General features: G+C 45.8%; 1 protein-coding gene across 3 annotated transcripts in view; it reads left to right on the top strand.

Annotated features, from left to right (window-relative positions):
* arhgap27l (Rho GTPase activating protein 27, like) overlaps positions 1-12,480 on the top strand; it is a 48,158-nt gene that overhangs the window by 22,958 nt on the left and 12,720 nt on the right. Inside the window, exons 4-14 of one of the 3 annotated variants that reach the window (XM_050068908.1) lie at positions 3,457-3,675; positions 5,221-5,388; positions 5,459-5,623; positions 5,777-5,842; positions 5,949-5,996; positions 6,073-6,165; positions 8,648-8,725; positions 9,952-10,017; positions 11,139-11,206; positions 11,318-11,405; positions 12,080-12,181. In XM_050068908.1, coding sequence (XP_049924865.1) covers positions 3,457-3,675; positions 5,221-5,388; positions 5,459-5,623; positions 5,777-5,842; positions 5,949-5,996; positions 6,073-6,165; positions 8,648-8,725; positions 9,952-10,017; positions 11,139-11,206; positions 11,318-11,405; positions 12,080-12,181 — 1,161 coding nt within the window. The remainder of the gene's footprint in view (positions 1-3,456; positions 3,676-5,220; positions 5,389-5,458; positions 5,624-5,776; positions 5,843-5,948; positions 5,997-6,072; positions 6,166-8,647; positions 8,726-9,951; positions 10,018-11,138; positions 11,207-11,317; positions 11,406-12,079; positions 12,182-12,480) is intronic. The other 2 variants (XM_050068909.1, XM_050068910.1) reach the window with 2 other exon arrangements.

Here is a 12,480-nt window from a genome sequence, read left to right on the forward strand (position 1 = left end):
TGCAGCAGATCCAGCTGTGCCGCCGTCATCAGAAAAGGACGTCGCTTTACGTGACGCTTCAGAGTAAGGCCATCTCATGTCTCTTATCAGCAATCCTCGCTCCTCACTCCTGACTCCTTAAATGTTTTCCTAAGTGGGAGGGACTAAACAGTTAGGTAAGGTGGCTAGGTTATTTGGTTAGCAGTAAATTTAAGGGACTTGGGATGTACCCTGTGTGATGTCAGACTGTGTGATCAGATTTAAAGTTGTTCATGGAGGAAGAATTCTGCAGGAGGTGAAAACATCCAGGGATTACTACTTCCTCCTGTAGTTACACAGTGATGATGATGATGATGATGATGATTATGGTGGTGATGGTGATGGTGAGCAGCAGGGGGCAGCAGTGGTTCAGGATCACAGATGTCAGGTCAGTGTAATGAGCAGCGGTCATGTGACTGTGGCTGATAAACTTCCTGTTGACTCATTTGTTGACGTCAGAACTCTGGAGATAAAAACAGGGAAGAGAGGACAGTTCTGTGGAGGAGGATGATGATGATGAAGAGTCTCAGCAGCAGACGCCTGATGATCCTAACGCCACTGTCTGTCTGTCTGTCTGTCTGTCGTTACTGGACAGGTCATTTTGAACATGTGGAAACAAACAGGACTCCACAAGCCCTGAACACGTTCTGTTAGTCTGAGAGGAAGTCCTGTACATCTGTACAGAGGTTTAATAGGGTCCTTGAAGAGGTCGTACCCTTCCCTAAAGAGGTTCAAGCAGTTCTTGAGGAGGTTGACAAGGTTGTAAAAGTCCTTGAAAAGGCTCCAGGAGTCCTTGAAGAGGTTGTTTTAGTCTGTGAGGAACCTCTGTAAAGAGGTTTGAGGTTGTTAAGTGACATGGAGATCCAGGATCAAATCTGTGATCCAGTTCAGACTCAGAACACAGACAGCCCATTTGCAGACAGGGGCGGGGCCATATGCTGCTGATAACAATGGGGGCGGGCCATATGCTGCAGATAACATGGGGGTGGGGCCACATGCTGCAGATAACATGGGGGTGGGGCCACATGCTGCAGATAACATGGGGGCGGGGCCACATGCTGCAGATAACATGGGGGCGGGGCCACCTGCTGCAGAGAGGAGAGCTGCAGTCATGAAACAGCTTCAGTTTCAGACTGTGACCTGTGTGAAGTTTTTCTGATGGAATCTGATGTTGAAGAAAGTTAAACCTACAGACACAAACAGAGAGAGGCATTATGGGTAAGTTCACACTGACTGAACTGTTTCAGCTTTGTTTACTTTAAAACAAACAACCGACTCATTAAGACGGACTGATGCTCTGATCAACGATTCTTTATTAACAGATCCTTTAACGAGGAAATTAGATCTGATCTCTGATCAACTGACAGGAGATGAAGTGTGGTGATGACGATGATGATGATGATGATGATGATGTGACCTCTGACCTGTGACAATGTGTTGAAAACTGAGAGGAGTCTCAGCTGATCCTGAGTCTGTCAGCATGCTGCTGTGTTGTTTCTGTGCAGTATAAAAGTACTCAGTTACAACCAGACATCCTGTTTCAACAGGAAGTAACAGTGCTGCAGCGTTAGCGCCTGTGTGTACGCAGTGTTAGCGCCTGTGTGTACGCAGTCTTAGCGCCTGTGTGTACGCAGTCTTAGCGCCTGTGTGTACGCAGTGTGAGCGCCTGTGTGTATACGCAGTGTTAGCACCTGTGTGTACGCAGTCTTAGCACCTGTGTGTACGCAGTGTTAGGGCCTGTGTGTACGCGGTGTTAGTGCCTGTGCGTACGCAGTCTTAGCGCCTGTGTGTATACGCAGTCTTAGCGCCTGTGTGTACGCAGTGTTAGCGCCTGTGTGTACGCAGTCTAAGCACCTGTGCGTACGCAGTGTTAGTGCCTGTGCGTACGCAGTCTTAGCGCCTGTGTGTACGCAGTCTTAGGGCATGTGCGTACGCAGTGTTAGTGCCTGTGTGTATACGCAGTGTTAGCGCCTGTGTGTACGCAGTCTTAGCGCCTGTGTGTATACGCAGTGTTAGCGCCTGTGTGTATACGCAGGGTTAGCGCCTGTGTGTATGTAGTGTTAGTGCCTGTGTGTATACGCAGTCTTAGCGCCTGTGTGTATGCAGTCTTAGCGCCTGTGTGTACGCAGTGTTAGTGCCTGTGTATACACAGTCTTAGCGCCTGTGTGTATGTAGTGTTAGTGCCTGTGTGTATACGCAGTCTTAGCGCCTGTGTATACGCAGTCTTAGCGCCTGTGTGTATGTAGTGTTAGTGCCTGTGTGTATACGCAGTCTTAGCGCCTGTGTGTACGCAGTCTTAGCGCCTGTGTATACGCAGTCTTAGCGCCTGTGTGTATGTAGTGTTAGTGCCTGTGTGTATACGCAGTCTTAGCGCCTGTGTGTACGCAGTCTTAGTGCCTGTGTGTATACGCAGTCTTAGCGCCTGTGTGTATACGCAGTGTTAGCGCCTGTGTGTATATGCAGTGTTAGCGCCTGTGTGTATACGCAGTCTTAGCGCCTGTGTGTACGCAGTCTTAGCGCCTGTGTGTATACGCAGTGTTAGCGCCTGTGTGTATACGCAGTGTTAGCGCCTGTGTGTATGCGCAGTGTTAGCGCCTGTGTGTATGCGCAGTGGTGTTAGCGCCTGTGTGTATGCGCAGTGTTAGCGCCTGTGTGTATGCGCAGTGTTAGCGCCTGTGTTTACGGAGTAAAGACACACAGCAGCTTCAGTAACAACGTGACAAAGACAGGATGCAGACAAACAGAATATAACTTGATTACACGGTGTCTCTGTTTACATTGTTTACAGTGTTTACATTGTTTAGGACGCTCAGTCACTGTTTCATCATCAGGTGAAGTTGGTCAGATTCATGTCTGTGTAGCAAACAAGCAAAAGTCGTGTTTATTTGATTTGATGAAGTCAGATTTTCTCCTCGGCTGACTGATGACTGCATCACGTACACAACAAACAGCAGACAGATCAATAACCAGAATCAAACCTTCGTATCAACAAGACAAACTGATGGGTGACTGGTTTTTATTGGACAGTCTCTCTTTTTCAGCCTGTCCTCATGTCTGTGTGTGTTTATAAAACATAGGAGGGGTACTTCCTGTCTGACAGCAGCTCACTCCACCCCCCCCCCCCCCCACACACACACACACACACACACACACACACACACACACACACACACACACACAGAGTTCATCAGCAAACACAAACACATTAAACAAACAGCTCAGATCAGCAGTAAACATGTCTGACATGTCGTCACAGAGCAGATCCAACAGGTGGAAATGTCCCTGAACCGGCTGCTCCTCTGTCGGCTCCTCCAGATGTTGTGTTTGAACGTTCATTCATTCATTCGTTCACTGAGTCCTGAAGCAACAGGTGTCTGTGTCTGTAGAGGGTTAAATGTTTCCTGACATACTGTCCCTTTAAACTCTGTCTCTCTGTAGGACCTCAGCGTGGTCACCACAACCTCGCCGATCTACGCTAACGTCTCGTCTCTGAAGAAACCGGCCGTCCCTCAGATATCTGTCTCTGGCCCCGCCCTCCCCTCATCACCTCCTCCTGACCACATCCCCATCACCACAGACCACACCCCCTCCTCTTCAGTCTCCTCCTCTGGGATGATAAGCCCCGCCTCCCCCATCAGCCCACAAGACGGCTGGCAGGTAAGATGACCTCATCAGTCCAGTCGCCAGGAGAACGCAACTTCCTGGAGTTTAGACAATAAAAGCACGTCATGGTTAGGCCGTTACTAACATCATGTGACATCAGGTGACGCACGGTAGTTTCCTGCAGCAGCTGTTTCTGATGTTCCGAGCGAATCATACAGACATGAAGAACGTCTCAGTCCGTCACGGTCTGACACCGACTTCCGCTGACAAAGCAGCGGTATGTGACGAGTTCAGCCGTGGCTTGCAACATCAGAAATAATCACTGTCTGGTGTGTATCATACCGCCACGAAAGGTGCGTCTGTGTGTTGGTATGTGACGTTGAAATAGCTGACAAAGCGGCGGTGATTTGAGGAGAGGGCGGAGTGGGGTGGCGGATGGTGTGACAGTTCGTAGAGACGCCCACCAAGCTGCAGACCGCCGTTCAACCAACAAACACCACGTGTTTTTTAGTGACCCGTCGGCATGTTTCCAGAAAAGATGGTTCCTCCTAACCGCGTGTTTAATCCAACACATGATCTGTTCCAGCACGTCACCACACGTTAACTACGTCGTTGTTGAAACGTACAATTTTAACGTGTCTACTACGTGATAATGTTCAAATGTAACGTCTCTGTGGTCTGTAGAATAACCAACCTACCAGCGACTCAGATTCAACATCCTGAATCATCTGAAATAAACCTGACGGGGCCGACGGTGCAGCACACAGCGCAGAGACGAGGGCGTCTGTCGGCTCGCTGTGTCGGGACCTTTCAGGAAGCTGAGACAGAAACACAGAGAAACTGAAGTGTTGATGAGACGCGGGACTGAAAACAGCTGAAGTGGCAGCACACAAAAGTGACGACTGACAGAAGTGACAGTTCACGTTAAAGTGCTGAAAGGAGTTGAAGCGTCAGTGAAGTGAACACAGTTTATAACTTTATATTTTTACTCTCTGTCAGTTGTTTACAGTGTTTATGTCGTAAGTTATTTTAATGTTCTTTTTTACACGTCCTCATATTTGGACACAACGTCTTTTTTCTCCTTCCTGGACACACACTTCATATCTGACATGTTTGAGACGTGTGTAGAGTTCTGTGGCTGCTGAGTCGTTGGTTTGAATCCACCTCTATCTGCTGCGTCAGGTCATTAAAGTTTAACGTGATGTCATTGGAGCCGTTCAGGTTTGTTCCACTCACAGCTCACATGTTCCTGAGGAACAGCTGACTGCTCGACGGGACAGACAACATTTCAAACTTCAGCTGAAGTGACGGCAGCTCACCGAGGATTTCACTGTACGATGAGGAACGATATTTAAAACAGAACTGGTCTCTGTTGTTCAGGTAGTTTGAGTCGTTCTGTCGCTCGGCGTCAGTTTGTCACTTTTATTTGTTTTAGTCTGAATTCAAACTTTAAAAGGAAAAGTAAAGTAAACAAAACGTAAACAGATGCTTCTTGAAAATGTGGATTAAATCTTAAACTCTTCTTATAACTGCAGTAAACAGAGTGCACCTGAAGGCACCATCTCAATACACTCTGCTGTGTTGTTGTGTTGTGTTCAGGTGCACACCGACCAGGACAGTGGGAAGGTCTTTTATTTCCATCCTGTAACCAGACAGACCACCTGGTCCGACCCCCGTGGCGCCCCGTCCACCGGGGACACGTCCACAGGGAGCGAGGGGGGGCAGCTGATGTCCCCCTCCCCCGTGCTGTCCCCCGCCTCCTCTCAGGTACGAGTCCCCGGCAGGTTTTAGGATCAACGCGTTTCTGACTGACTCACTGTAAACTGTTTCCTGTCAGGGTTCCTGCGGCTGGGAGCAGCTGGTCGACGAAGTCTCAGGGAGGTTTTACTACTACAACCCCGTCTCAGGCGCCACGTCATGGGTTGCGCCAGAGCCGCTCTCCCCCTCCTCACCCACCCCCCTCCCAGGATCCACGGCCAGCAGCAGGCACGACGCTGGCCCGGTACGATCGCCACATAAGTCATGTTCAGGTTTAAACTCGCTGTCAGCTGATCAGAACCACATTCTGTATAAACAAGTCGTTCCACATCTGACGAGTCGAATGTCCATTTCTGACTTGTCTTTATTACGTGTTGTTTGTGTGATGAACATGAAGCCGCCGCTGCCTGAGGAAGACTATCCTGTCGACACACACAACGAGAACAACGACGTCTTCACAACAGTACGACTCTGACACACACACCTGTCTGACTTTACACCTTAAACATGTCGGTCTGTCCTCAGCTGTGACCTCTGACCTCCCATCTGTCTCTGGTTCTTTTTCCCAGAATCCTCAGCAGCACGTGGGCGGGATCCCCAGAGCTCAGCTTCAGGAGGTAACCAATCACAGGTCAGACGGTTTGTGCGTCTGACTTTTCTTTAGTTAATCAGTCCGTTTACTGATTGTTCCAGCTGCCGTCTTTACCCCAGAGGCTGATGGGAAATGGAGTTTCTGAGGAGGGAACGGTGCAGGTCAGGAACTGGAGACACAGCGTGGCCGAAGACGTGAGTCACACCAACATGACAGCTCGTGTAAACAACATGATAACACGTGTAAACAAGAGACAGACTTGTGTAAACAACATGATGGCACGTGTAAACAAGTGAAAGACTTGTCTAAACAACATGATGGCACGTGTAAACAAGTGAAAGACTTGTGTAAACAAGATAATGACACGTGTAAACAAGTGAAAGACTTGTGTAAACAAGATAATGACACGTGTAAACAAGAGACAGACTTGTGTAAACAACATGATAACACGTGTAAACAAGTGACAGACTTGTGTAAACAACATGATGGCACGTGTAAACAAGTGAAAGACTTGTGTAAACAAGATAATGGCACGTGTAAACAAGGGAAAGACTTGTGTAAACAAGAGACAGACTTGTGTGAACAAGGAAACCACACGTGTAAAGAAGTGAAAGACTTGTGTAAACAAGATAATGACACTTGTAAACAAGATGACACGTATAAACAAGTGAAAGACGTGTGTAAACAAGATAATGACACGTGTAAACAAGTGAAAGACTTGTGTAAACAAGATAATGACACGTGTAAACAAGTGAAAGACTTGTAAACAAGATAATGACACGTGTAAACAAGAGACAGACTTGTGTAAACAACATGATGGCACGTGTAAACAAGTGAAAGACTTGTGTAAACAAGATAATGACACTTGTAAACAAGTGAAAGACTTGTGTAAACAAGAGACAGACTTGTGTGAACAAGAAAACGACACGTGTAAACAAGTGAAAGACTTGTGTAAACAAGATAATGACGTGTCTAAACAAGTAAAAGACTTGTGTAAACAAGATAATGACACATATCAACAAGAGACAGACTTGTTTAAACAAGATAATGACACTTGTAAACAAGTGAAAGACTTGTGTAAACAAGAGACAGACTTGTGTAAACAACATAATGACACTTGTAAACAAGTGAAAGACTTGTGTAAACAAGAGACAGACTTGTGTGAACAAGAAAATGACACGTGTAAAAAAGTGAAAGATTTGTGTGAACAAGAAAACGACACGTGTAAACAAGAGACAGACTTGTGTAAACAAGATAATGACATGTGTAAACAAATGAAAGACTTGTGTAAACAAGATGACATGTGTAAACAAGAGACAGACTTGTGTAAACAAGATAATGACACGTGTAAACAAGTGAAAGACTTGTAAACAAGATAATGACACGAATCAACAAGAAACAGACTTGTGTAAACAAGATAATGACATGTAAACAAGTGAAAGATGTGTAAACAAGATAATGACAGGTGTAAACAAGTGAAAGACTTGTGTAAACATGGTAATGATGTGTGTAAACAAGAGACAGACTTGTGTAAACAAGATAATGACACGTGTAAACAAGTGAAAGACTTGTGTAAACAAGATAATGAAACGTGTAAACAAGGGAAAGACTTGTGTAAACAAGATAATGAAACGTGTAAACAAGGGAAAGACTTGTGTAAACAACATAATGAAACGTGTAAACAAGTGAAAGATGTGTAAACAAGATAATTACACGTGCCAACAAGAGACAGACTTGTGTAAACAAGATAATGAAACGTGTAAACAAGTGAAAGACTTGTGTAAACAAGATAATGACACGTGTAAACAAGAGACAGACTTGTGTAAACAAGATAATGACGTGTGTAAACAAGAGACAGACTTGTGTAAACAAGATAATGACACGTGTAAACAAGTGAAGGACTTGTGTAAACAAGATAATGACATGTGTAAACAAGAGAAAGACTTATGTAAACAAGACAATGAAACGTGTAAACAAGTGAAAGACTTGTGTCAACAAGAGACAGACTTGTGTAAAGAAGATAATGACACGTGTAAACAAGTGAAAGACTTGTGTCAACAAGAGACAGACTTGTGTAAACAAGATAATGACATGTGTAAACAAGAGACAGACTTATGTAAACAAGATAATGCAACGTGCAAACAAGTGAAAGACTTGTGTAAACAAGAGACAGACTTGTGTAAACAACATAATGACACTTGTAAACAAGTGACAGACTTGTGTAAACAAGATAATGACATATGTAAACAAGAGACAGACTTATGTAAACAAGATAATGAAACATGTAAACAAGTGACAGACTTGTGTCAACAAGAGCCAGACTTGTGTAAACAAGATAATGACACGTGTAAACAAGTGAAAGACTTGTGTAAACAAGTTAATGACGTGTAAATAAGTTAAAGATTTGTGTAAACAAGATAATGACACGTGTAAACAAGTGAAAGACTTGTGTAAGCAAGTTAATGACGTGTAAATAAGTTAAAGACTTGTGTAAACAAGATAATGAAACATGTAAACAAGTGAAAGACTTGTGTAAACAAGAGACAGACTTGTGTAAACAAGAGACAGACTTGTGTAAACAAGATAACGACTTGTAAACGAGTTGATGACATCATGTTTAAGGATCTGAGAGTTTTGATAGAAACTGAAGCTGTATTTAAAATGATTGTGTTCCAGACTTTTGCTCACAGCCACAGGAGGAACGTGTCTGACTTCCCTGATGTGTCCAACAGACACTCACCTGACAGTCCACAGGTAGACACACACTCACCTGTCTCACTGACACACACTCACCTGTCTTACTGACACACTCTCACCTGTCTCACTGACACTCTCACCTGTCTCACTGACACACACTCACCTGTCTTACTGACACACACTCACCTGTCTCACTGACACACTCTCACCTGTCTCACTGACACACTCTCACCTGTCTCACTGACACACTCTCACCTGTCTCACTGACACACTCTCACCTGTCTCACTGACACACTCTCACCTGTCTCACTGACACACTCTCACCTGTCTCACTGACACACTCTCACCTGTCTCACTGACACACTCTCACCTGTCTCACTGACACACTCTCACCTGTCTCACTGACACACTCTCACCTGTCTCACTGACACACTCTCACCTGTCTCACTGACACACTCTCACCTGTCTCACTGACACACTCTCACCTGTCTCACTGACACACTCTCACCTGTCTCACTGACACACTCTCACCTGTCTCACTGACACACTCTCACCTGTCTCACTGACACACTCTCACCTGTCTCACTGACACACTCTCACCTGTCTCACTGACACACTCTCACCTGTCTCACTGACACACTCTCACCTGTCTCACTGACACACTCTCACCTGTCTCACTGACACACTCTCACCTGTCTCACTGACACACTCTCACCTGTCTCACTGACACACTCTCACCTGTCTCACTGACACACTCTCACCTGTCTCACTGACACACTCTCACCTGTCTCACTGACACACTCTCACCTGTCTCACTGACACACTCTCACCTGTCTCACTGACACACTCTCACCTGTCTCACTGACACACTCTCACCTGTCTCACTGACACACTCTCACCTGTCTCACTGACACACTCTCACCTGTCTCACTGACACACTCTCACCTGTCTCACTGACACACTCTCACCTGTCTGACTGACACACTCTCACCTGTCTTACTGACACACTCTCACCTGTCTCAGTGACACACTCTCACCTGTCTGACTGACACACTCTCACCTGTCTCAGTGACACACACTCATCTGTCTCACTGACACACTCTTACCTGTCTCACTGACACACACTCACCTGTCTCACTGACACACACTCACCTGTCTCACTAAGACACACTCACCTGTCTCACCATCACCCATCACACCTTGACCTACTGCCCTTCATCCATTCATTCATTCATTCATCGTTGAATTAACCCCCCCCTCCCGTGATGTCATCCCTCATGAAGCTCTCTGACAGACACCCCCTGAAGAGAAACCTGTCCGACCGGAGCACAGGCTCGCACCAGCTGCACGTAGGTCCTCAGCTCTGATTGGCTGCTGGCTGTCTGTCGGGTAGCGTCTGTCAGACATTACTGATCCTGTCTGATCTCATGTCGTTGCCATGGTAACATGTGTCTCACTAACTTTAGTTCTAAAGGCTGAAGAACCAAACTAACATCAAACACTAACTGGTTTCTGAGGAGTTTGTGGGTGGGTCAGACAGACGGCGCCCCCTGCTGTTGGCTTCAGGCTCATCAGGATGTTACAGAACATTTCAAAGGTTATTCCTGAAGGACGCCGTCCAACACTTTGGACACACGTGTCAGGACATGTCTTTAAACTGTTCTTATAATCATCCAGACTGCAGCCTCCAGAGGGCGCCGGCAGAACGTCACGAACTGAACGAGCCCAGAAAGTTCCCCAGTGTTTCTGCACTAACCCCCGATCACACACTAACTGAGGGTTCTGCTGAGGGTTCTGCTGAGGGTTCTCAGGGTGACACTGAGGAACTGGCTGCTCTTCTGTTTTTCATTGAGCTCATGTTGAATCAAACTGTGACATGTCATATCTTCATCATCATCATCATCATCAATCATAGAAAATGTTTAAAGTCAAATATAAAATCTGATCAAACAGGAAACTTTAATGGAACACGACACAAACAAACATGAAACTAAAGTTAGTGACACGAGAACGTTCTAGAGGTCCTTGAGGGGGCATTATGGGTCATTGAGGATGTTTAGGCGTCTGAAAAGATGTTCTAAAGGCTCTTGATAAAGTGTTGGAGGTTCTATGAGTCCCTAAGAATGTTTTATTTGTTCATCAGGAGGTATTATGGGTCACTGAGGAGGTTCTAAGATTCTGTGGGACCCTGTAATGATCCTTGAAGAGATTCTAGGGATCTTTCAAGAAGTTCAAGGACTTGATGATGTTCTAGAGGTTCAGGAGGAGTTACTGAGGAGGCTCCAGTATGAAGGGTTCTATCAGGAGGGTGTTCAGACCGAGATCAGAGATCAGACCGAGTTACACATACACACACACACACACACATCACTCCCATGTTTACACAGGAGTCATATTTCAAAGCCAACCTGCAGGTTTAAAGAAACCTGAAGACTCGTCTGTCTGTCTGTCTGTCTGTCTGTCTCCACAGTGCCATCTGCTGGAGAAAGCAGGAATCGTCAATAAGACCAAAGTAGTGGATAACGGTAAAAAGATCAGGTGAGACGTTAAAGTCACATCATGGATTCAACTCCTGAAGGACGGAGCTGAGTTTTCTTCACGTCATGTTCACTTTGTTGTTGTTGTTGTTGTTGTTGTTGTTGACGACAGGAAGAACTGGAGTCAGTCCTGGACCGTCCTCCACGGCGGCATCCTCACCTTTCACAAAGACCCCAAATCTGCTCCCTCTGGGAACGCTGTAAGAACCAGTCGCACATCCTGGAACACTTCCTGTTATACACACTGTAGTAACAGCATGTTATGAGGTCATCACCTACAATATAATATTTAAACACATAGAGTTCTCCAGGAGCGAGTCCTACAACCCAGGAAAGAGTTAGCATGTTAGTATGTTAGCACTTCCTGTTCCCTGGTCTTGAAGTTGTGTGAAATGAGGTCTGTGGTTAACACAAGCTGAAGAGACGTCAGTGAATACTCCGCTGTCAGTTTACAGCTTCATGTGTCTTTGACAAGATGAGACGACAACACGTCATCACGCCCAACATAACGTCTCCACCCATCTGTCAGCGCTGTAGTTCACTTCCTCCTGAAGATGACCACAGTGGCTGTTTGACGAGGGAACCAGGACGACGCCAACTTCAGAAAAACATCATCCCTGCACAACATAAAACATCACATGTGCTAACGTTCTCTGGTCACAGAGACGTCTGCACGTCTGACCAATCAGCAGCCACAAACAACCCACAGCTGTTTCATTCACAAGCTTTATTCTGAAAACCGTGAGAGATATGCTAAACATTAGCACGTAGCATTGTGACTGTGAGCACGTTAGCAAGCTAATGTTAGCATTTAGCTCAAAGCACAGCCAGACTACAGATCAAACTAAGCTGATGATGACTTCCTGTTCTTCAGAGTAAATCCTCACAGATTGTTCCTGAATACACCGTCGAGCTGAGAGGAGCCTCCGTGGACTGGGCCGCCAAAGACAAGTCCTCCAAGAAGAACGTTCTAGAGGTACGTAACCATGGTTACAGTCAGCCGGTTCTCCCTCTGAACTTGTCAAATACCGACGCTTTGTCACTCAGTCCGTTTCCATGGAAACAATGAAGTGTAGCTACAGTCACAGCTGGACGAGGACATTTAATCAATCAATCAATCAATTTTATTTATAAAGCCCAATATCACAAATCACAATTTGCCTCACAGGGCTTTACAGCATACGACATCCCTCTGTCCTTATGACCCTCACAGCTGATCAGGAAAAACTCCCCAAAAAACCCTTTAACGGGGAAAAAAAACGGTAGAAACCTCAG

The sequence above is a fragment of the Epinephelus moara genome, chromosome 18 (assembly GCF_006386435.1).
Source record: "Epinephelus moara isolate mb chromosome 18, YSFRI_EMoa_1.0, whole genome shotgun sequence".
NCBI classification, from domain to species: Eukaryota; Metazoa; Chordata; class Actinopteri; order Perciformes; family Serranidae; genus Epinephelus; species Epinephelus moara.